Raw genomic sequence first — 25,142 nt, 5'->3', positions numbered from 1 at the left:
TGGAAATGCTAATGCTCTTTGTCTGCAGTAACTCTTCCAACCAAAATCATAACTTCCTTGAATCACAACAAAAATCTCTCTGAGACGTAAAACCATTCATCAGTATGTATACCTGTGAAGACTGAAGGAATTGCTCATTTGTGCAATTGTACATTATTCAAATTTACACATTTTTTCATTTTGTATCATTGCATTTTGCTTTGATTTTATTGAATAGTGGTGTCAAGTCAGTATATATTTGGGATAGCTATCTCTACCAGTGGGAATGAGTGACATTTGAGATAACATCGATCCCCAAATTTGAGTGTAAATCCAGGACTGAAATATTGTCTTGAAGCCTTATTTATGGACTCAGACTGATCTAGTATTAATTAACTTTGTTGTCTTATGGATTGGATTGCCCAAGTGTGAAGACAGTTAGAACCGCATATAGCACTTAAGAGTGAACTTGCAAATTAAATGTAATTTTAAATTAATTAGCTTTCTTTTTCCATTACAGGTGCAACAACCGAACACAGTGTATAGTAGTTACTGGGTCAGATGTGTTTCCTGATCCTTGTCCTGGAACATACAAGTATCTAGAAGTTCAGTATGAATGTGTTCCTTACAGTAAGTATAATCATTTTATTCTTGTTCACTTCCTCTGGCCCTCACAATTAAAGCTGGAGTGCTGTTACATGGAAAAGAAGCATATGTTTATGGCCCACAGACCCATTATGCATGCAGAGCACTTGCAGACTAGGGCCTCCAATTAGCTTTGCGAAGTGTGGAAGGAAGCCATGGTGTGATGCTGGCCAAGTGTCTGTCTGTGTTCTTAAGTGTTTGGCTTTTAAGGCTACTGTTTTTCCAGAAAACAAACTCGAATTAGCTATTCAATAGGCCAGATAGAAATTTGTACTTTTGCCCAATACCAGTTGCTGACAAATTGGCTTGGCTCACAGACTTCTAAAGAAGGAATTGACTTCAATTTTAATCATTATCTGTTTGAAAGGCTACCTGCTGTTACGGTGACTTTGGGTGCACAACAAATCCCACCACTGACACTCCTGGGCAAATGCCTTGGTCAGGAGACATTATAAGACGACTTTGTGCTTCAGGGGTGCATTTGTAAGTGAACACAGATTCAGAGTGAATAATTCATCAATAAGTTACTGAAACTTGTTTCTTAAAAACAGTGGGAAAAGGAGTGAGAAAGAAATATTCACTTTTAGTGTAAAGCGAAAATGTGAACTGTGCCTTGAAATCAGCTGTCAAAAGGGAACTTTTTTTAACTGAAAATAAAGTAAATACTGAAAACATATTGAGATCAAAAAATTAGAAGTTATGGCTATTTCAGCAGTTTTGTACAGTATTCTTTCTAATGCCAGAATTCGCTAGTTTTAGACATACTTACTTCCTTGCAATAATTAATGTTTTTTTTCACTGATGCATGCATGTTTTAAAAGTTCTGCAGATTCAACACTTTTAACTGGTTTTGCTTTCTTGTAAGGTCATTCTTTGCAGTGACTTCTCCCTCGTCCTGTAACTCCACAGAGAAATAGCTGTACTTGCAATGGAATTTGAGCAGTGCACTGATCATTCCCTTAAGTTATTATTAAGTGTGAATTTCTTGATCTGCAGTAATCCTTAACCAAAGTCACATTTTCTGTTGGTACAGGAAACAGGCCAAGTCTGAGACGCAAAAACACTGTGGTGACAGTATACATCTAAAAAGGAAGGAAATGAGTTCTGGCATAAGCAAAGCTATGTCAAAACTGTCCATTCTATTTACTGCACAACTTTAAAATTTAGACTTCTTAAACCAAAATACTACTCTGTACTGCTTCACCACGTTGAACATTCACTATTGTTAAAGGCCAAACACAGATCATCTGTTTTTTCTTCATTTCTGCTGTCATTGTGATATGGATGCTTGCTGATTTTTTTTTTCCGTACCATTTGTAGGATTGGAAGCCTACTGCATACAGTGATCCCTAGTACCATTCCTACTGTGTGTAGTATCGGTGGCTTGTTATGCCTGTTCTTCTTGTGCCACTTTTAAGGAGTGATGTCTTACCCCAATCTAACCAAAATTTTGTTCCACAAAGATCACTTTTACTGTAGCTTGCTTTTTATTCCCAAATTCTCAGAAAGAGGGCAGTGCAACTGATTCCAAACCATGGGGTCAGTCAAATGACAAGAGGTTACGTTTCCAGTTCCAGTAGGCTAGTTCGTAGAGAAAAGGTATAATGCAAATAATGTTCAAACATAATTTTTTATGCTGTTTTAGGAAGAGAAGTGTGGATATATTCAACTGGTTGGGTATTGCTGTCTACAGGAATCTTTTCTTTTCCAGTTTTCAGAAGTATAGTGTCACAGCGCGGCCTATCCTGTACTCTAACATGTAGTAATTCTACTTTTAAAATGCTTATTTTTGTTTATTGTGAATTTCATTGGCCTACCCCTTCCTTGAATTATATTAATTCTATGTCTATCGTAACTCAGGATTCTGGATACTTCTTGTCTTTCAAAGTCTAAGTTTTGGAGTTTGTTAACTGCAGCATGTACGGTGATGACACTGCCTAATTCCAGAATTGTAAGACGAATCATCTGTTGTTACCAGCATCAAAAGGATTGCCAGTTATTAAAATCAGTTTTGAAGTTTGATTTCAAGCTACATTGTGCTGCAGTAGCCATTTTAATTGTTGACCATTTTTTTCCCCTGTCCCACAAAGCGTATCCTGTTATTTTTGCAAATCTCTTGATGCCCAATCAACGCCAGTTATCAAGTCTAATTTTTTTCCCTCTTACATGTTCCATTGCTCCACTTCTAAACGTATGGAATGACTAAAATCATTAGGTTTGCAAAGAGCAGCTATCCCAGCAAAAGAGACTTGTTAAGAAGATGGGATAGGCTTTTGTGGGTCTAGTAAGGGGGATGTTTAGTTACCACAGCACTTCTAACCAAAGTTCAGTTATGCTTTTTACTTTTTCTGAACTTCGTCTTCAGTTACTGCAAGACTGCAAAATGTGCTATGTTGACGTCTTTCAGCCCATGAGAGATTACAGCTTGCAATCATACCAACTTTTGTGGTTAAAGTTGAGAGCTCTTACACATTGGTGTTGGTGTAGCCCATGTACAAAATGCAATTTATGAGCTCCTCTTAGGTCTTGCTGGCCTCTAGAAATATGATCATGCTTTGCTGATCATGTGTATTGATTGAGCTTCCTCTGGGCTCTCATTGCCCTCATAAGAACATACTTAATGAAAAGCTTCCTTTTTTGCGTCTCATAGTGTAGACCTGTTACTGATGTTTTTCTAATCCTCTTTAGCTGAAAAAAATCTATTGAAATACTCAGTTGGATCTCCAACAAAACTAAAATTCTAGACAAATTTGATAGGCATTGCTTTGTCCTAAAATAAGAGTGTTATTGATTAAATTACAAAGAAATTGAGAGTACCATACTTGACATTTCTCTCAATTATGCTGCACAATGTGTGTTGACACTTTGACTGAATAACAGAAGTCGGCCCTTTTATTAAGAAGTACATCAAAAGTACCATTTTGTACATCTGTGCATTTTTATTTTAAGCCTTTTTTGGACTCAGGAATTCAATAGAAAACATTTTAAAGTGTTTTATTCTCTCTCTGTCTATATTGATTGGACTTTGCAGCATTTGTTTATTTCAATAAGCCCATCTGTCCCTGAAAAATGTACAGCTGTACACCAATGCACTTGGAGAAGACATGCCAGTAATGATTTTAGTTATCCCTATATTTTTCCCTCACTCCTATTACTAATTCTAAGTAGGTACAATATCAATATTGTTCTTTGGTGAGGCATACGCTCATACATGAAAGTTCACAAACAGAATCATATGAAAGTCATTAACACTGAATGTGAAACTCAGGAACTCACCTAAGAATGCATCTTCTCTTTACTCAAGAATTAGAAAATGCAGCAAAACAACTTTGTTACCTAAATATGCACAAATGAACAAAGGCTAGAAAAACTACTGCTCATTTTGACAATATTAGCCCCCTTCCACTCTGCTTGTAAAGCTTTGGAATTGTTCCCTAAAGAAACACTACATCAGCTCAGTCAATACCATTCTCCCAAAATAATCATATGTAATTTTGTTAAATGAAACTGAAAATACAAAACTTTCTATGGAATATAGAAATACATTTTTCAGGATAATACTGGAATACTGAAAATGTAATAGCTGTGCAAATAGTTTTGATACACTTCCTTGGTGCCAGCAGTTACTGTCACACAGATTGGTACATCTGTCATTTTCCAGGTCATTTTATGAAAGTAAGGGAACGTACTTCAAAGGCTACTGAGTATATGAAATAGATTTTATTGCAAATAATTACTGGAGAGCTATTTACTATCTGAAGTTCAGCTCTAAGTCTTCCATAATATGTTCCTTAAAACTTCCTTGGGGGAAAATTTGTATAGTAATGTAACTTTGTTAATCAGGTTTGATTTATATTTTCCATGTATGGTGGTGGAATGGAAATTTGTTTCAAACACTTAGTATGACTGTCCTTGCATACTAGCTTGCTGTTTCGGGCTTAATCGATGATGCTGGAGAATATCTGAATGAGCTAAATGTTAATCTTTTCTTCTCCTCTTGCTTACTGTGCTTTTGCTTCCTTTTTCTAGATGTTTTTGCTTATTTCTTCTAGTCTGATTTTGCAGTTATAGACAAAGAAGTGTCAAAAGTTCTCAAGATTGCATTCAGGAAAACAAACAAAATAAAGCCTAAGGAGAGCTAAAGGATACAAGCTGCTTTCTTTACAAGAAAGAAAAGCTGGGGGAAAGATGGGAGGGAAGTTTAATAAACACACATACATACCTTTATAATTCATATGCTGTGTTTTGGATTTATAATTATCTAATTAATATAATATGTATATGTGCCCTAGCACATATATGATATATTAACGTGTCACTTTTAAAAATCAACTTGATAGCATTATGCTTTGAGTTTGAGAAGAAGAGTATGTCTAGCATGCATTAGTAAAGTCATTCATTATTTATTCAGGTTCACTAAGTGAAACAACATGCCAACATATCTGTGTTGCCTCCTTAATCTACTAAAATGATTGATCCATGTTCACTTATGTAACCGTAGAATCTCTCTCCTGCTAGGTTTTCCTGTTGTCTGTTTCTCTTTATCCAATATAGTGCAGTTCTTATTCTCCCTATATTTAGCGTCTGTTACTAATTTAATCTTTAGATTAATAGTCAATTTATGTTAATCTTCTTTCTTTTTTCCTTGCACTTTTTTATTTTTCTTCCGATGCTTAAAATAGAAGTGGAGCAAAAAGGTAAATAACGTATACAGTCCAAACCCCAGCTCCTTGTTATGTGCCTTATGGATGTTAACCTCTTCCCTTCCCCTTCCCACAACACTCTTATATTATGATAATCAGCAGGATCTCATAAGTACACCTCATAAAGAAGTCGACTGTTTGCAATAAAGTGACATGGCTGCTTAAAGTAGGTGGCGGGGTATAGTGTCTGAAATACTTGGGCTGGAGGGAAGACTCCCTTGCTTTTTTCTCTCCCTTTCTCTTTGTCTTTCTCTCCCTCTCTTTCTCTCACCCTTGGGTAAATTCTTGTTAATAAAGTGTCATCTTGCCTGGCTTCCAGAACCCTCTCCATAGCATGCCATGGTTACAGGGTTTCCTGGTCTGTTTCATTCATTGCTTTGGTTGTGTTTTGTTTTCTCTGCTCCTAATTGCTTTCTCTATATACCTGATGATTTGTTTCGTTCCTTTATTTTAATCGAGGCACCTCCTTTTTCAGCCTCACCACTTCTTAAAGTTCTAAACAAGTCGATGTGATTTTTTTGGACTGAAATGACCTAGCGCACTGCTGCACACCAGTTAAAAGCTCTGGAGCGTTAATGCGTACTCACTAAAAGTCTAAGATGAAAATGCAAGAGTAGCTCTACATTTTCAGCTGTCTGTGTATGCCATTGAGCCTTGGTCTGTACTAGTGAAAGCAGTTCCCATCCACTTTCCATACTGGTACAGCAAGAACATGGTAACTTTAAGAAAAGTGGATGATAAAGGGTGATAATTGCATCAATTATAACATAAGGTATAATCTAGTGCCAATTAAATTGATTTTTTTTCTTCCTGACACAGTCATTATGATTTACCTACTTTTTTCTTTTTTTCTTTTTTCTTTTCTTTTTTTTCTTTTTTTTGAGGGATTATGAGACAGTTTTAATCTGACATAATTCTTGTCTTACTTCTCTCTGTGACTGTTAGTTTTTGTTTGCCCGGGGACGTTGAAAGCAATTGTGGACACACCGTACTTATATGAAGCTGAACAAAAAGCAGGTGCTTGGTGCAAAGATCCTCTCCAGGCTGCAGATAAAATATACTTCATGCCATGGACCCCATATCGCACCGATACTTTGATAGAATACGCTTCGTTAGAGGACTTCCAAAACGGACGCCAGCAAACAACGTATAAACTCCCAAATCGAGTGGACGGTACTGGATTTGTAGTATACGATGGCGCTGTCTTTTTTAACAAGGAAAGAACTAGGAACATAGTAAAATTTGACTTGAGGACTAGAATTAAGAGTGGAGAGGCCATAATCAATTATGCTAATTACCATGACACCTCTCCATACCGATGGGGAGGAAAAACTGACATTGACTTGGCAGTTGATGAAAATGGCTTATGGGTAATTTATGCTACGGAGCAAAACAATGGGATGATAGTAATTAGCCAGCTGAACCCCTACACCCTGCGCTTTGAAGCAACCTGGGAAACGACATACGACAAGCGGGCAGCATCCAATGCCTTTATGATATGTGGTGTCCTGTATGTAGTGCGGTCAGTGTATCAAGACAATGAGAGCGAGACAGGCAAGAATGCCATTGATTACATCTACAACACCAGGTTGAGTAGAGGAGAGCACGTGGATGTTCCTTTCCCCAACCAGTACCAGTACATCGCTGCAGTGGATTACAACCCCAGAGACAACCAGCTCTATGTGTGGAATAACAACTTCATTCTGCGATATTCTTTGGAATTTGGCCCACCTGATCCTGCCCAAGGTAACAGTTTGACTTTTCTTATTTTTCATCTCTTTGTACTTCCATTCAAATAACTATTTCAGATCTCTTTGGTCTAAAATATATCTTTGAACAGAAACGGAAGGAGGGTTTGTGTCTCTGCACAACTGAGCAGTACAGTGTTACATTGGCATAGGCAAATTTACAGAACTTGTGAAGAGAGATAGAATTACTTCATTTGGTTTCATTTGGCTTGTATTTTCCTGTAATTCGTTTTATGCAAGTGTTTAGCTTTTCTGTGCTCAAGAATGAGTTGGAGAATGGCTTATTTACTTTATATCATTAGTCAGTTTGACTTTCTGCAGCTAAAGTAAGTTTGAGTTCATTCACACTGAACCAGAAGCCTGTTCCCGTTGGTTCTGTGTTACCTGACTTCTGAATTGATTACAGCACACATGCAGACCTCTTAACTTCTTGGCGCCAGCAGTTGAGAGTGATGTGTGCTGGGAGGTCCCAGAGGAGACATACAGGGTTAATGTGCAATACCAAGCATAAATATTTTTCTGCAGACCTATTTCCACAGTTTCTAATGCTAGATTAGACAAGATTATCCAACATCCTTTTAGCAGATTTCTCAGCAAGTCCATTAAAACTGCAGTTCAGCTCACATGAAGTTAGAATAGCTACCTAAAAGGAAAGACACTAACTGCCCAAAAAGGGAAGTAAAAAAGAGCTCTCTAGGTCCCAGCTATCCCAAAGAATGACATGAACAGGCACAGCCACATATTGACACCTGTGGGGGATAGTATCAAGAGAAATGCTCTGTGGCAGAAGAATACACATGCATCAAAGAACAGGTTGTTGGTAAGCTGCTTTAGCAATGAAGTCTGATACTTCGCTTCTGTCATCCAATTGGCATACGTGCTTAGCAGCCATTTTTTCTGCTTCAAAAAAATAGTAATAACAGTTTCTCCCCATGGAAAGTAGCTGTTCAGCGTTGTCTCAGCTGATGCATGCGCAGCAGGATGAACCACATAGTGGTGCACCTCTCCAGCAAAGACAGGCTGAGAGTGTTGGGGTTGTTCAGCCTAGAAAAGAGAAGGTTCTGGGAAGACCTCATTGCAGCCTTCCATTACCTAAAGGGGGCCTACAGGAAAGATGTGGAGGGACTTCGTCAAGGAGTGAGTGTAGTGATAGGACAAGGGGTGATGTTTTCAAGTATTCAATGATAGGGTAGGTTTCGATTAGATATAAGGAAGAAATTCTTCACTCAGAGCGTGGTGAGGCACTGGAATAGGTTGCCCAGAGAAGCTGCGGATGCCCCATCCCTGGAGGTGTTCAAGGCCAGGCTGGATGGGGCTTTGGGCCACCTGGTCTAGTGGGAGGTGTCCCTGCCCATTGCAGGGCGGTGGAATTAGATGGTCTTTAAGGTCCCTTCCAATTAAGGTCCCTTCCAACCCAAACCATTCTTCAGTTCCATGATTCTCTATCAGCATACATATAACTTTTCCTAAATAAAAAAGTACGTAAGATGCAGCACCACGAGGCAGTTTAGAATTACCATACTAGCAATCTCCAGAGCACCATGATGATGTTACCGGTCTGTCTCCTGCAGACCTCCCTGGCTGCGTGATGCCAGTCTCAGCCAGTTCCAGTGTTTGGGGGCTGAGCTCCAGCCTAAGGGCAGCTGTTCTGACTGGCTCTGCACTCTGTATGTGAGGTGAGGCCATTCCTCAGGGAGGCTTTGCAGCTGCTCTTAGGAGAGACATACCCACCTAGGTAATTAGAAAAAAATTATAGCTTTCATTTTCATACATTCTCAGGCATGTCACTTTTCATTCAGTTTAACTGAGATGAAGATACAGTTTAAGTTCTCCAATGCCTTAAAAGTAAGAGCAGAAAATGGAGGTGCAGGCTTTACGTAGCTTTTGCAGTTCAGACATCTGCCATGAATGTGGCAAAAGCTAATCTTTAAATCATTGCATTAAGGGAAAAAGCATTTAGGAAGAGCAGGGAGAGACAAAAAAGCTGACATTTGTGTTAGTACCACCAAACATCTCCAGTGAGACATTTCATAATGTTTCTATTATGAGAGAGTCTCTAAGATCCTAACTTACAGTACACATCTCAGCCACATCCCATCTAATATCAGGAAGAGTTTCGGGGTATCCAGCAGCACCCCTTCATGTTCCTGGGTTTCCATGTGAAGAAGCTGGCGTGCAAGGCAGAGGGAGAAGGATGGTACTGCAACCGGACCTAGACAAGAAGGGGTCTAGGGCATGCTACACGGTGCTTGCCTCTCATCTAAGCATTTTACCCATTCACCCATGAAGATACAAAAGGAATATTTTGAGTGGTTTGTGAGTTTTTGTTTTAAATGCATTAGGACATCAGTAAATACATTTTGATTGTGACCTTTTTTAAATATTGAAACCATATGAAGACATTAGGTTTATTTGAATATGTATTACATTGATTCACAAAAGTTGTTTTTTCCCTATATAGAGCCAATAACCACTATTTAAATTTTGTATGGATGTGTATATGGCAGATCTAAGAATATGTTTCAGTTCATTTCCTCTTTTGCCTTTAGTTAAAGACTACTAAATTAAAGGAAAAATTAATGTGATTGTCCTTGAGAAGTACTGCTATAAAACCAAGAAGACATTCCAGACTGTTTATAACTCAGTATTTTATTTGTATTATATTCTCAGTTCTTCATTTTTTCAGCATAAAATCTATATAAATTGAAGACCAGTCCGTCTATTGTTACACAGTCAAAGGACCTATATGTGTAATACGCATTTCAGGTTTTTACCTTCCGTGGAATTAGATCAAATTTTCAGCACATTTGACAAAGAGCATTTTTATGTTTCTTTTTTTTTTTCCTCTTTCTGTGGTTCAGATCTCTTAATCATCTACTGAAAGACATAGGTGTTAGGATAAGATTCTTTAAGTCACCTAATAGGAGAACCTTTTTGTGTTTTTTTTTTTTTTTTACAATGGTACTTTAATGTAAGGTATTTAATGGTGCCATAAGGTCAGTGCCTCAAAATTGGAAGTCGTGGCCTTTTCTGTTCTAGTGGTTAACTTGGGGCCACTGTAGAAAAGTCAGCAATCTGTGTTCCTTCTGTTGCCGTGGGAGCAATAATGATGTATAGACACCGAGTGATTCATTTTTTCTTCCATCTATCTGTCTTGGCTATCAGTTCTTGTCTGCACCTTAACTTCCTGCTATCAAGGGCTTCAGAAACAACAATCTTCTTCTTCCATAAAAGACAAATTTGTCACATTTGAGTCACACTTCTGAACTCAAAGGTTTGTGTTTGCTCCCAGAGCCAAAATTGTGGACTCATTTGTGACCTCAAGCATGCCTTTTTTCTTTCAGTTGTTTCTTCCATTTTTAAATCTGCCTATTGAAACCACAGAAATACCACTATAATTAACCTAAACTTGACCTGGCTTTTGCTGCAAACCTACGCCATTTCTTCCTTCTCCAACTGTGTATGTTATGTGCTTCCCATATTCTTATTTTCCTAATCCTCAGGAAAACTCTTCAGATTTCTAAAACCAAGGCTGCTGCAGCCATGCTGCCACAACTACGTTTACCCTGGAAATTGGGTCTGCTTAGAGCTCTCCCCTTAACCTCAGTCTTTATGTGTTGTTATTTCTTCTCTCTCCTTATGGGAATTATAGTACATAGATGTAGAAATGGCTTTCAGAGCTAGATCTGACAAGTATCACTCAGATATAACACAAGATCACATTTTCGAAGGTTAAGTGTAAAAATTATATTTAAAAGTCAACCTTAATTCAGAAATAATTCAGAAATATATCAGGTCCTGCGAAAAGCAACTACGAAAAATGCAGAACAAAGCAAAGTTTTTGTATTCTTGGTAAATTTAGTGTATATGTCCCCGTACATTATTTCTAAAGAGGCATCCAAGGATCAAACAAATCCTAGCTGGAATAAGAATTTTTAAAGGAATTTTAAGTTAAAAGATCAGGAAGAATGAAGGGAATGTTCCCCCTAAAAAGTGAATGAGTATTACATTGTAAGGTTTCCTTGGTAACAAAAAGAAGATAAATCCTTTTGTTCTGTTGTAGTGCGTTAGGGAGAGATTTCATCTACACTCATCCCAATTTACGCTAACTGTGCAAACTGTTCAAACTGGAGTTGTCTCCTCTTTTGTACCATGATACCCATCATTAACTTTTATTGGATCACTGCAGGAAAATACGGATGTTGTGAGTGTGGACAGAACAGAAACTCAGAGAGTACTATCACGAAGGGCTTGAAATAATAGGAAGCTAGTGCAAATAAATCTTTATAACACCAAGAATCTATGACGAAGTCATGCAGCAAATTGTTAAGTAAATTAGATCTTTGCTATTATAGTGAATCTGCTACACTACAGATTGATTAAAGAGTGGCTGTACAAATAAAGACAACATAATGGGGACCAGATAGCACATTTCTTGATCATAGGTATTTCTCTAATTTTGTAATATATTTATTATTTTCAAGGTGTAAATTTATAAATGCCTGTGTAAACATTTCACTTTCAACTAAATGGGATTTGGCAGGGTCAATAGGATTCTGGCCAGCATAATAGCTGGAACCTATAAGTAATTAGGTAAGTCTTAGTGACTTCCCTGGTATTCACTGAAGCATAAAAACAGGCACATAGCGGTAATAAGCAGAAAGCAGGGAAATCTGGATTTGCACAGGTTTCTGATCCTGTTGTTTTACACAGCAGCTCAGCGTATGACACCTTTTGAAAATGAGGTGGGGATCTAGGTTTTCAAATGTCCAAATACATTGAAATATCTGGTCAATAATAGCATATGTTTAAATGAAAAATCCATACAGCCAGTTTCTGAAATTATCTAGGTCCCAGAGATGAAAGTGGAACCACTGGTATTTTCAGAAACGATGCATTGTCTAAGCGTTTCAATTCATTTTTAAATGTAGAGGGGTATTTGTATTGTGTGCTTGTTTGTTTGTTTGTTTGTTTGTTTTGATGTATTTAATGTCTACTTAGAATAGAAACCCATTGGCGAAGAATGTTAGATTGAAGAAAATAGAAAATAGGTGCTGTCTCTAAATCCATTCTTCACTGTCAGTTGTGGAAACAAAGTTACTATTCCCCTGCTGTCCTAAGCAATTGTGTTATGTTTTTTAGAGACATCACACTGTTAAACAGGTGTTAAGTTTTACTCCAGTGGTGTCTTCATTTTTAGAAACCACTAGTATTTCTAACTGTTTAAATCAGCTGTTAGGAACTGCATGAAACAAATGTAAATTAATTACTCTCAATTTGAGTCTTTGCATTTGCTTCCTATTGCTATTGTCATATTTTTTTAATCTTACAAAGACTGTCTTCAGCTGGCAATGAGACACACCTATTTAAAAAGAAAAAAAAAGGAAGAAGGCAGAAGAGGTTGTGTTTTTCTCCTCAGCATGTCAAGTCTTGTCAAAAAATCCTAAGTGGAATCTCACATTGCAGAAGTAGCTTTCTTGGTGGTGGACCAAAAATTAAAAATAAAAATCGTCAGCCTTATAAGGGCTTACCCCAGCTGCCTGTAATGATAGGTTAATAACCCCTACATGTGGTTTGTTCTCCTTTTTAGTTGTGTCATATTAATCATCACTACCATTGTCTTGTATCTGTAAGCACTCTGCAAGTGCCTGGGAGCCTGCAGATGCCATCACCCTAGGCTTTCAGATTGAGACACTTCAGGCGGTAGCAGCTATCATGTGTCTTCTTGCAGCTCAGGACAATGACCTTGCAGATTAAGTTCCCCAACAGGTCATTAAAAACAAAATGATCCACCGTCTGAAGGCTGGATATATTCCTAAAGTGATGTGCTCCTATTTTCAACCTTCCCAGTCACAGGCTTCCAGCACTGCCTGAAGTTTCTTGGTACATTCTTAAATATACCGACTTCTCCAGTTTTGTATTTAAATCAGAAAATCTCTTAGAAATGATCTGTATCTTTTTCAATTTTGTGAGAGAGGTGGTTTGAAGTCTTTTTCTTAAAATGGGAGATTACAAGTATATTTCAAAAGTATGCATTACTACTAAGATATGCAGGTCATTTTTGAATCATAGACTATATTTATGGGGATTGATTCCAATGGATAGCATTAAAATTGTTCTACCTAATGTTGCGTAAAGACAGCAGAATATTTTACCTGAGGGTGCAGTACAAAATATGTTCTGAAAATTGTGACCACACTACTGAACTTCAGAAAGTTGTTTTGAATTCTTATAGTGATATTTTGCTCCTGAGACAAACCTATCCTAAACGTTACAGGTTTGAGCAGTAATTGCAATAATGCTAATACACATTTCAGTGATTAAATATGTACTAATTAGCACAATGTGTTAGGGGATGGATAGTAATAACCGGTTGTCCCTTGCATCATTCTTTGTCCCTAGCAGCTCCCCGTTCCCCGGGACCTGATTCAGCAGGCGTTGCCTGACACTGCTGCAAGTGATTGCAAATGCTTTTGACGAATGTTAATTGGGAAAGCAGTAGAAGGCTGGATGCATTGTAATCAAACGAAAATTACAGCAGTTTCACAAGATGTCAGACAAGCACTTGCAGAACAGATCCAGAGATTTCAGTAGGTTTCATAGTAGCTGGCTGCGCCACAAATTCAGCACAATTACACAGACTGTCTTCAAACAGCCAAGAATCAGATTGAACAGAAGACAGCCTCTGAAGAGGCTCATTTATGAAGTTTCTCATTTATGAGCAAAAAAGGGATAAAAAAACCCACATCTTTTTATACAGTCTTTAAAAATAGATTCTGATGTTCAAAGCTTCACTCTAAATTCATAGAAAAATAAAAAGATGAATTCATATTTGAGACTCCTAAAATATTATAGATGGAATATAATTGAAAGAGGATTTTGAAATAATAATTATCTTCCAATCAAGAGAAAGTTAATTTTTTTCAAAACACAAACTTAAAAAATCATCTGCTGAAAGAAAGCTAGGCAGCACTTTTGGTTTTGGTGGTGATTTTATTTAGAGACCGTGAGAAGACATGCATTGTCCAGTGCCTTGGAGGTCAAGGGCCTAGCAGCAACAAAACCCAACAACAACAAAAAAGCCACTTTATCCGGTGAAGTTAATCCTAAAATTAGCTTTATTTATTTCTGTATTGGTTAGGAAATAAAAAATACTCTATCTGAGCATATTTAGTCTCAGCACAAGGACTTGTGCTTTTATATGCCTGTAAAGCACTGTGAGCACTAATGAAAGATTTGGAAATAATTAATGGTAACTGCCTCAGTTACATTACCCGCATAGTTTCAACTGTTGCTCAATATATATTTGAAGGTGATTAATAGAAATTGTGGACTGCTATCTTCACAAGTATTGACTAGTGCTCTCTCTCCAAAGCCTCACAAAAAATGCAGCAGGCCCGGCTGCGCCTCCCCAGCCCCAGCAGTTCCTTTCTCATGGGGGTCGGTGAAGTGAACCACTGTGAGTCTCGGTCAGAAACGATTTGGCCTAAACCAATCCTGGTGTTGCACAAAAGATTGCACTAGGTGCTTGCCACTGGCCTGAATGAGTCATGTCTTCATACCTGCTTTATCAAGAAAGGTTGTTAAAGCCTGCAATGTTCAAACAACAGACCACCACCTCCCTGCTATGCATTTCTGCTGCTTGGAGCTAATCAGGCATGCTGCAGCTCACTCGAGCAGAATGGCTGCTGGGTAGGAAGATATTATCGGAATTATTTTCCTGGAAGGTGTGGCGTGGGTGACTTGAAGTTTTGGGGTCTATTTTTTTTTAAATTGTCCAGTTATTTACAGCCCACTATTGCTAAAGCTGAACTGTATTGTTTATGGCACGCTGATTCAAATGGTTCTGTCCATTGAGTTCTTCCTTCTCCAGAAGTGATTAAGTAATCATTAATTGCTCTGAGCATATTTGTTATGTACTGATAACTTGGTAGGACTGCCTTTCAGCTTTTAGAAATGTAACTACCAATTGTTATTCTAGAAGAGATTGTTTAGAGAATGTTCTGAAACTTCATACTGGTATGAGCTGGGAGGAAAAAAAAATCTTAAGCACCCAGAATAATATTAAGAAAAGTGCGGTATTAAGGTAAAGAAAAGGAGACACCAGAGAATCCATTAAAACGACATAAATAACATTAAAAGGACTTTTAAAATCTGAACTCATTCACTTCTTTATTACTCTAATTTTCTCTGTGCAGTGCCTACCACAGCAGTGACAATAACTTCTTCAGCAGAGCTATACAAAACCACAGTGTCAACCACTAGCACTACATCTCAGAAAGGCCCCATAAGCACAACATTAGCTGGAGGAACGAAGGAAGGAAGCAGAGGACCCAAGCCACCACCACCCATTTCCACAACCAAAATTCCTCCTGTGACAAGTTTCTTCCCGTTGCCAGAGAGATTCTGTGAACCGACTGAGGCCAGGGGTATTAGCTGGCCCCAGACACAAAGAGGAATGATGGTTGAACGCCCTTGCCCCAAAGGAACACGAGGTATTGCCTTTAAAAATATGTCTTGATTTCAAGCAGACATTTCAAAAGCGCTGTGCCACTCTCTGATGACGATTTTTTTTTTAAATCTCAAGCTGTCTGTCATGATTTTTTCATGTTACTTGGAGAATGCGGTATCTACAGGCAATGGTCAAGTTCTAATCTACAAACGGCATTTGAGCGTAGATGCAAAATTACCTTGCACATATGCTTTGAGAATCCAGGTCAAATTTTAGGTCTTTGCTTGAGGACTGTTGTGAAATATGCTTACAGATGCCTTTCTCATTATGAGCTCCCCTCTGGATGAGCTCCAGGAAAAATCAAGGGCTTTTTGTTTGTTTGCAGAAAACGTCTGGTACTTTTCACTGACTTTTTTTTATTGCTGTTTATCATCTACATTATTTCCTTACGTTTTTGTCAATTATTGTCAACTACTTACATTAGCGGCATTCAGAATTTAACATTGCTTAGGAGTACATTGTAGCTGATTTCCTGAATGCATGCAGAAAAATGGTTTCAATTTCACTGTAGTTTTCCACATCTGTTGTAGGAACTGCCTCATATCTTTGTGTGGTTTTAACGGGAGCGTGGAACCCCAAAGGCCCCGATCTTAGCAACTGCACCTCACACTGGGTAAATCAGCTGGCTCAGAAGGTTGGTTGAAACCTTTTAATCTGATGTACACTGGTGACTAAGGATAAAACTGCAAGCATTAATAATTCAGTTAGTTGAAACCATCTTTATTACTCTGTGTTCATTTGAAATAGGAGGAGTTATGTGCATTTCATGTGTAAAGTATTTACCAAAAGTTAGGTTCATAAGTATGTTTAAGCACAGTCTTGCACTAAGTAATTGTATTGAGTCTGTGCTTACATGTTTTCATCACGTTTTAAAGCAAAGTAGCTTTTCTAGTGTTTTTGCTTAATAAATTAAATATTATAAACCACACAGCAAAAAGTCTGGTATGCAACAAGGTTTTTTGGTTCAGGGAAAATTACACTGTAATAAATAGATTTTTGTATGAGTGCATTAATAACAGTATGATTAGAACACAGAGCCACTTTCTGTGCTTTCCCTCCCTACTGAGATTTACTGAGTTTATGAAAACTGGATAATTTGTTGTCAGTACCAGGCTACTTGACTTTCAAATGCCTCAAGCACTAGTATGAACAAATAGATTTCTTACTGTCTGATAATGGCAGTAAAATAAAAGTGAGGATGAATAGAAGATCTAGCCCAAAAGTCCCAGCCTGATTTCTGGTTTTGATGGCTGTTAAGAACTGCTTTTGTGTGTCATGGATCTAAGAACCTTTAATCTTCTGAGATAAAGAGAACGTTATTGGTCTCAATTAGTTGCAGATTTCAATGTATGTGTAAATGGTTATTTTACCACAACAAAGGTATGCAGGGAATTGGAATTAGGAGCCGCAAGCAGAACAAGAGACCCTGCTGAGATAATATAAATTGTCATTTCAGATCAGAAGTGGAGAAAACGCTGCTAGTCTGGCCAATGAACTGGCTAAACACACCAAAGGACCAGTCTTCGCTGGCGATGTTAGTTCATCAGTGAGGCTGATGGAGCAGCTCGTGGACATTTTGGATGCTCAGCTGCAGGAACTGCGGCCCAGTGAAAAAGACTCAGCTGGAAGGAGTTATAACAAGGTACACACTTCCCTTCAACTCTTCCTGCTGGGATAACTATTGCCCTTGATTTTTTTTTCTCTTTCAGAAATATTAATCTTTGTTCCTGTGTGCTTATAGTTGTGGAATAAACATGTAAGAGAAAACAAAATGCATAGCAGAAAGTTGCAATTACCTTCTTTAGGGAATAAGATAAAATTCACAATAGCTGCCTGGTGCTCAAAAACAGCTATGTGTCCCTTATTAAAATCCGGAATATGTTAAAAATAACGTGAGGGAGTTGAGTACTAGCTTACAGAAATTCTGTACCAAATTAGTATTTTTATCCAGTGATCATTTTAACCCTGAACATCCTGAACAATCAGTGGGATTCAGCACAGGTGCAGGGTTTTGTTTTAATCTGACCTTCTGCAAAATAATAGCAATTTCTTAGACTTTTTAAGACACCAACATCGCTTATAATTGATCTTATATGTCAAGATATATCTAAAATGCAAAGACATAGGTTTTGTCTGGAATAATGCTCAGAGAAACATTTCAGAGAAAAAATATGTCTTACAGTTTTAGATACAAATCATAAAAGTGTTACCATTCCTGTTTTTCTCAGAAGAAATGCTGTATTTCATGGCCTCCTCCTTGCCTCAGCTTAGTCAACAAGCTATAGACAAAACTTTTTTAGCCTGCTTTATAGAGAGAGCTCCATGCACTCTTCTGTTGTCTTGGCAATAGTTTTATTTACAATCCCTAGCTACCCTTAAAAGAGTTTTCCCAGAGACAGATAAAGTGACCACACAGGGATTTTCTCCTTTGACCTTTTCACACAAATCCCACTGTTCGGGAAAAAATACCTGGGCACCTATATACTGGTTGGGAAAAAAGTTTCCTGTATGATGTTTTTTCTGTAGTCATCGTTGAACGGAAACTAAATTAACATCCAGACTCTTTATAGTTCAAATTAGGGATTTGAAACACCAGACTAATTTTTGGATATCTCTGAAGCTTTCCAGAATGTATCTAACTTCTGATTTTCTTTTTTCTTACTAAAAAGCTCCAAAAACGAGAGAAGACATGCAGGGCTTACCTTAAGGTATCTCTCCTGTGCTGTCACCCTGCTTTCTCCCTGCTTCAGCAACCTGCCACGCTTTATCATCTTGCTGCATGATCCTATGTATTTCAGTCTTTGATAAATGTGTATTGTGCCCCATATCAACTGTACAAATGTTGGCTTTGCACAGGTATAACACTCAGGAAAAAAAGGTCAAAGTGTATACGTCTTTTACCTCAACTTATTCCAAAGTATAAGAGGAGAAATAGTTATTATCTGAATTGGAAATAAAATCTCTCACATAATACAACTTTTGTTGGAGGAAAAAGCTGGCAACTTAACAGAAATGACTTCAGCTTGGTAGTATTGTATATCAAAGACTGTTTAGAGTTAATTTGCTTGCATGAAAAATGTACATTATGTAGCCTACTTTGTTCTTTGTGTATTTTTATACCTAGTAAAATGATTCTTCTTACTATTTTAAGAGTTGTTACAAAGGCCAGATTCAGTGATTCCAGGATTAAATGGCTAAATTTTCAGGACAAACATTTCTCTAGCTTTACTAGTAGAATATATGCCACATGTCCCATTAACCAGGCTATGTGAAAGGCACGTAACACATTGCTGCCCAAATTTCAGTTTCTTTCATCTCTGGTAAAATGGTTGCCCACAGTGGCCAGCTCCTGTTCTGTGATACAATGCCAATAATGCTACCTCATGCCTGTGAATAAGAGAAGAAAATGCCCTAGGATAGATTGTATCTGTGTCTCTGAAAATTTTTAATGAATTTTTTTTTTGAAGTTTCTTTTAAAATACTGTTTTTCACTTGTACCTTCTGAGATAAAATGTAAGAACAATTTATAAAAGAACTTTGCAACATAATAAATTAATTCAGACTGCTACTGAAGAGACACTTCTCTATAGCAGGCACTCTGTCTTTTATCCTGCAGCTTAGGAAAGTGATAGGAGATGTCCAGTTATGGCAAAAATTTGACAAAAGGAGACCAAGATCTGGAGATAAATTCACTTCTCAAATAATAAATATAATATTTTTTTTATTAGAAATATGTTTTTTTATTTTTATTTTTTAATAGTGAAAAGAAACACAGCAGGTATTTAGTAGACTGAATTTTCATTCTTCGTTTTCAATAGTAAACATTAACATGAGAAGAGCAATTATTGGGTTGCTTCAACAGCTGCATCAGAGGGGCCACATGGTCTTCCTACTTTCCCGCTCATCTTTGTCTGAGTGGAGAGAACACCTCAGAAATCTTACTGGACAGGTGATCATTTACCACAGGAAAAATGCAGAGTTAGCTTATCCCATAATAAACAAAAACTATTTCAGATTAATAAATGCATACCATCAGCACTAGATGGAGATACACAAGAAACCATAGCCACAACCTTAATTTTCAACTGGTGTCATTTTCTGTAGGTCTCAAATGGGCTTCTCTGCTTAGATAAGACTAATAAACCTCTTGAAATGACAAATCAAAAGCTGACTTACACTATGGAAATGAAGCAAGTTCCCACTTTGTGACAGAGGATTCATTTGTACCTCAGATTAGAGGCTCCAATCTGTATTTCTTGGTGACTAATGAATCTGGCCTCTGCAGACCAATTTCTGTTCCACTCTAGTTAATGGCTGCAGCAGTATCAGTGTGAGCATTTTGACTATTCTGTCTCCCATTAGAGAAAGAAAAAAGGCTCTAATGCCACTTCGAAGTATCTTCCACCTGCCAGGAAGGTCGTGGTGGCTCACAATGCAGACAGAAAGAGGATATTAAAATGGATTAGGCTAATTAATCTTGCTCTGACAATAGCCTTGACACCAACTTTTCCTATTCCTATTGCACGATATAGTATTCCAGACCAACATCTTTCTGTTTGTACACTGTGTTCTGTTTCCATTCCCAATACTTTCAAATTGATCAAACATTATATATATGCTTAATGACACATTATGACTCGGTAAATGGGACAGAGTAAACAGGGTGTTTCAGCAATGCATGGCATACTCAGTGCACAGCATACTCAATGCACAGCTACATTATGCATTAATGTAAGAGCCTGCCTTCAATTGATTAACTGATTACTGTGATTGATTGGATTATTTTGTAAAAATAATGTAATCATGTCTCTGAATTCTTTTCTTCCTTATTTACTGTTACTTTATATGCAGCTTAATGAACCTTAAAACATAATGATAGAGTTGTTGCAAGAAAGACTTAAAATGGCAGCTTTATTCAGTTTTTCAGTTTTGCCTTCTCTGATAACAGGGACAGTCAGTGGACATCTTGTTTGCTCTATTGATTTCTTTTTTTAACTGACCTTTGTGCAGGAATGGGAGTTAGTAATCTTTTTAAGTATCTATGAACAGGTACAGGAACAGGAGGAGGAGTGAGAGTGGCCCAGGCTAATTTATATCCACTGAGTCAGCTTCATTTCATGCCTCCTGTAATAAAGAAGGCAGTTTGTCATAGACAAGTAGTTTATAGCACAATGGCTGCATGAGTTGTGCTAAGTTTCCAGAAGAGTATTATTGCCATTTTAGCCTAAGCTGCAGAATGCCAATTTTGGCATTAGTATTTTTAAATAAAAGTTATATATTTTGACATTAACTTTAAGATGAAAGCTTCAGGCAAAACTTCTGGCATTTATTTTTTGTATTTTTTCAGCACATTAACAAATCTGTCTTTATATTTGACATGAGACGAGTCAAATCTGCGTGTTTACACTTAGAGACCACACAATGCTGGTGGCTAACTGCACTTCTATTAATGCTTATCCAGCAAGGGGATGGAAAATATTTTTATTTTGAAAATAGTTTTATAGTGCCATTAAATCACAGTAAATCATTCTGACAGTTAAGTATTATAATTGTCACCAGATAACGTTGGAAATTTTCCCCAGCTGCCTAGGGCAATCAGACCTCATGATAGTTTTCTAATGAATGCAGGCAATTGTTGATACAGTGGACAACCTGCTCAGGCCTGAAGCGCTGGAGTCCTGGAAAGACATGAATTCTTCAGAACAAGCCCATGCAGCCACAATGCTACTTGATACATTAGAAGAAGGGGCTTTTGTCTTAGCTGATAATCTCTTAGAACCAACCAGAGTCTCAATGCCCACAGAAAATATTGGTAAGTGAATTTCTTTTCAAGTATTAATTAAAGTCCTGTGCATTGCTTTACACAAAAACAAGAAAAAAAATATTCTGGGTTGCCACATGCTCTTTGAAAGGTGAGCTGCACAAAATTTTTAGAAAGCTATATGTTACCTGCCTATGTAGCAAAGGATTTGCTCCTGAGCAGGGGAGAAATGCTTTTCTTGTTTACTTAAACAAAATTAGCATTCTTCTTTAGTACCATTAATACAGTGTATAATGCAAAGTAGTTGATATTGTGAAGTTGATTTACCACTGAAAAATCATTAGCAGAACGTATGGATATGAAGAGTACTTAAATGGCAAAGTATGGATTTTTTGAGGTAACTGCTTTCTGTAGGGCTGCAGAAATGCTTTCCTATTATATATAATCTGTTCCTAATGAATTTAAATTACTTTTTGCAATGCAGTCTTCCAGTTAAATATTTTAGGCACTCAGAACATAGGCCAAATGTTTATATTAAACATGACTGCCTTCAGGTAAAAATGTGTTCAGTGGACTACATCTCCCATAATGCAGAATAGTTATGCTCCAGAGACTGCAAAATAGCTGAAGATAGTTGGAGCATAATTTGGAATTTAAGTGGTGACAGAGAAATGAAGGGGTTTGGTATTAGAGATGTGCAAATATTGGTACGCGGGATGTGTTGAAGCAAAAATCATCTCTATGCATAAAATTAAAATTCCTTCATCTTATTACAGAGGTGAATGTAGTCTCAGTGAAGTACAAGGAAGCTGAAAGTCTGCTAATTTGAGGGGTACCGAGATGGAGACTTGGAATAGACTCAGAAATGAGACTTTTCACGTTTCAATGTCTGCACATTTGTAACTGTAGAATATGATTCTGCCTAGTTTTTATTGAGTAGGAAGATACTGGGAAAGGATCAGGAAGGGTGTTATAGCCTGTTATAAAGTTGTTTCTGAGGGAATGAGGGTAGAATTGCAGAAAATCATCTGAGAAATTAACCATTATTATTTCCTCTAAATTATATTTAAAAATGTACTTTGGTTTTGTGGGAAAAAAAAATCTTTTTCCCAAATACATGTGTTTCATTCCTAAGACCTTTATTTCTAAGACCTTCTAAGGTCTTTTCTAAGACATTTCTAAGATGCACCTTTGTGTAGAGCTGGACATCACACTTAGGATGTACGTGCAGTTCCATGGAGCTCAGTAGACTGTCTGAACATCACTTCCTATGATAAGCTACCGTCAAATTGTGGTAGCGCATCACTGATGCCATGCAAATCTGAATAGACCAGTGCTGAATTCCCAACACACTTACTTGTACATGGTTTAGAGAATGAGGAATGATTCTCCTAAATTCCTTTTGTAGGTCCATAGTTTAGACCTATGGACTGATAATTAAACTAGTTTAATGTAACATAGATATTTGACAACAAATTGACCACTCTGACCCATATAATTTACACATCTCAGGAAATTCATTCTTTGATGATAATCCCATGAAAGCTGCCCAGTATGCATTGCGATATGAAATTAAAACTGAGTGAGATCTAAATTTTCAATTTAAATACTTTTTTTAGCAGAACCAATACTTTTTTTTCCTATCAACCTTTATACAGAATTATATTTAGGAAATATATATATATATATATTTAGATATGAATATCTCTTTAGCTAAATACATGGCATAGGTATACTTAGGCATCTATTTGCTGACTTTTAAAACCTCTTTATATCTAAATCAATACTTGAAGTTCTAAATCTGCTGGCTGTGGATATTGCATAGTCGTTAGGAGCTTCAAAATAAATGTTTATCTGCAATAGGTGTATTCATGGTATTTTAAGTGGATTTTTTGGTGGCACACATTAAAGCAAGGTTTGATGTCGTGTTTTCACTATTAAAATACTGTCATTTTAGTAGTATGTGCTAGGTTTAATTAAAGTTTAAAGAAACTAACTCTATGTAGTTGAAACATGCCAGTACAGATCTGTCTTTTTGGTGGCAAATGAGAACAGCAGTGTAAGAAAACTAAATAAAGATTGGGGGAAATAATTGTCATCTGGCATATTATAATCTGGCCAAAAGACTATCTCTGCATCCTCCTTTTTAACACTTTTTTTTTTTCTTGGGTCTGCTTAGTTTTGGATGTTGCAGTGCTCATTACTGAGGGCCAGGTGCAGGACTTGAAATTTCCTCAGGGCAGTAAAGGAGGCAACTCGATTCAGCTCTCTGCAAGCACCGTGAAACAGAACAGCAGGAATGGTGAGTCCTGGGCACATAGCACTGCAACTCCATCACATTTTATAAAACCTACATTACCTCCCCTAGTTAAAAAATCAAAACAAAACACAACAAAACTGCTCTGTGGCTTTTTCTTGAACATAGTGGGTACCTGGGCTTTTTTCTTCAAATCTGTAGCCTGAAAATGCCTCTCTGTTTACTGATTTTCCACTCCTTAGGGTACAGGTTGCAGCTTTTCTGTATAATTCTCTATGGCATGATGATGGGATTTGTTTTCTTTTGTAGGGTTAGCAAAACTGGTTTTCATCATTTACAAAAGTCTGGGGCGTTTTCTTAGCACTGAAAATGCAACCATAAAGCTGGGCAGTGACTTTGCTGGGCGGAACAGTACAATTGCAGTCAACTCCCACGTCATTGCAGCCTCTATCAACAAGGAGTCTAGCCGGGTGTACCTGACTGATCCTGTGCATTTTACTCTGGAACACATTGATGTGAGTTATGCTAATGAATTAATAGGAAGGTCATAAAATCAGCAAGAGAGAAAAGCAATGCAGAAAAATAACCTTTTTTCCATTTGAATTTTAAATGTTGGTCTAGGTCAGAAACATGAGCTTAGTTAAGTCTATGAACATAAAATTAAATGAGCCTGGTTCAGTGATTATTAGAACTTAAGTGTATTCTTAATGAAAGCTAATTCAGTAATCAACGTGAAAATGTAAATGACTAATTTGTTTCTAACTGAAAATTAACTCTTACCTTAGTAGCAGGGTAGAAAACAACTGTTAAGATACATGTTTGTCTGATGTAGCAAATTTAAATGACACTTAAAATTTTTACATCAAATTTGGACCAAGCTCTGGAAGCCTATACAAAGGAATTGCTTAAAATGAATTTATTTAATGAAGAATAAAGTATTATATATTTTTTTTAATGCTTTAAATTTGTGTATATTTTTTTTAATGATAATTTATTTGATGTGTTTCTTTGCTCTTCTGTTTGATCCTTTCTGTTTTCATGTCTCACATGGGGAAAGTAAATAGCACAGTGACAGAGAAAATATGGTTGGATTTTCCTCCCATTTTGCCCTTTTTTATAAATCTGTTTTGATTGCTTTTTATCCAAATAGATAAGACACTGAAGAATTAAATTTTTCCTAATGTCTGTTCACATGACTTTGGCCTGACCAAATGTGAGAATCAAAGGAAAAAGATCATATTTTCAAATTCTCAGTTACAGGAAGAAAAAAAAATCTCTTCAGAATAAATTTGCTGTCCTAATTTCACAGACAGCAAAAATGGCTATAATGTACCACCGGTGCATAAAATTGTAAGATGGAAATTGTAATTGTTTAAAATTGGGTCTACAGTAATTGAGACTACACTTTAGAGTGTTTCGGACTATAAAGTCCCTTTTAAACTAGATGTCTTCCTTGTATAACATAGTCCACAATTTTGCTGATGAAAAACTTTATTGTCCGAAACATGCAAAGTTTAATCTAAATTACCCTTTACAC

General features: G+C 37.1%; 1 protein-coding gene across 40 annotated transcripts in view; it reads left to right on the top strand.

Annotated features, from left to right (window-relative positions):
- ADGRL2 (adhesion G protein-coupled receptor L2) overlaps window positions 1-25,142 on the top strand; it is a 385,925-nt gene that overhangs the window by 334,768 nt on the left and 26,015 nt on the right. For 22 of the 40 annotated variants that reach the window (XM_040564881.1, XM_040564880.1, XM_040564884.1 and 19 more), the window contains 10 exons: window positions 500-609; window positions 5,307-5,321; window positions 6,273-7,073; window positions 15,274-15,570; window positions 16,118-16,221; window positions 17,044-17,229; window positions 18,257-18,295; window positions 21,216-21,399; window positions 23,528-23,650; window positions 23,915-24,120. In XM_040564881.1, coding sequence (XP_040420815.1) covers window positions 500-609; window positions 5,307-5,321; window positions 6,273-7,073; window positions 15,274-15,570; window positions 16,118-16,221; window positions 17,044-17,229; window positions 18,257-18,295; window positions 21,216-21,399; window positions 23,528-23,650; window positions 23,915-24,120 — 2,065 coding nt within the window. The remainder of the gene's footprint in view (window positions 1-499; window positions 610-5,306; window positions 5,322-6,272; window positions 7,074-15,273; window positions 15,571-16,117; window positions 16,222-17,043; window positions 17,230-18,256; window positions 18,296-21,215; window positions 21,400-23,527; window positions 23,651-23,914; window positions 24,121-25,142) is intronic. The other 18 variants (XM_040564904.1, XM_040564905.1, XM_040564921.1 and 15 more) reach the window with 3 other exon arrangements.

The sequence above is a fragment of the Cygnus olor genome, chromosome 8 (assembly GCF_009769625.2).
Source record: "Cygnus olor isolate bCygOlo1 chromosome 8, bCygOlo1.pri.v2, whole genome shotgun sequence".
Lineage (NCBI taxonomy): Eukaryota > Metazoa > Chordata > Aves > Anseriformes > Anatidae > Cygnus > Cygnus olor.
This window is presented reverse-complemented; position numbering and strand designations above follow the sequence as displayed.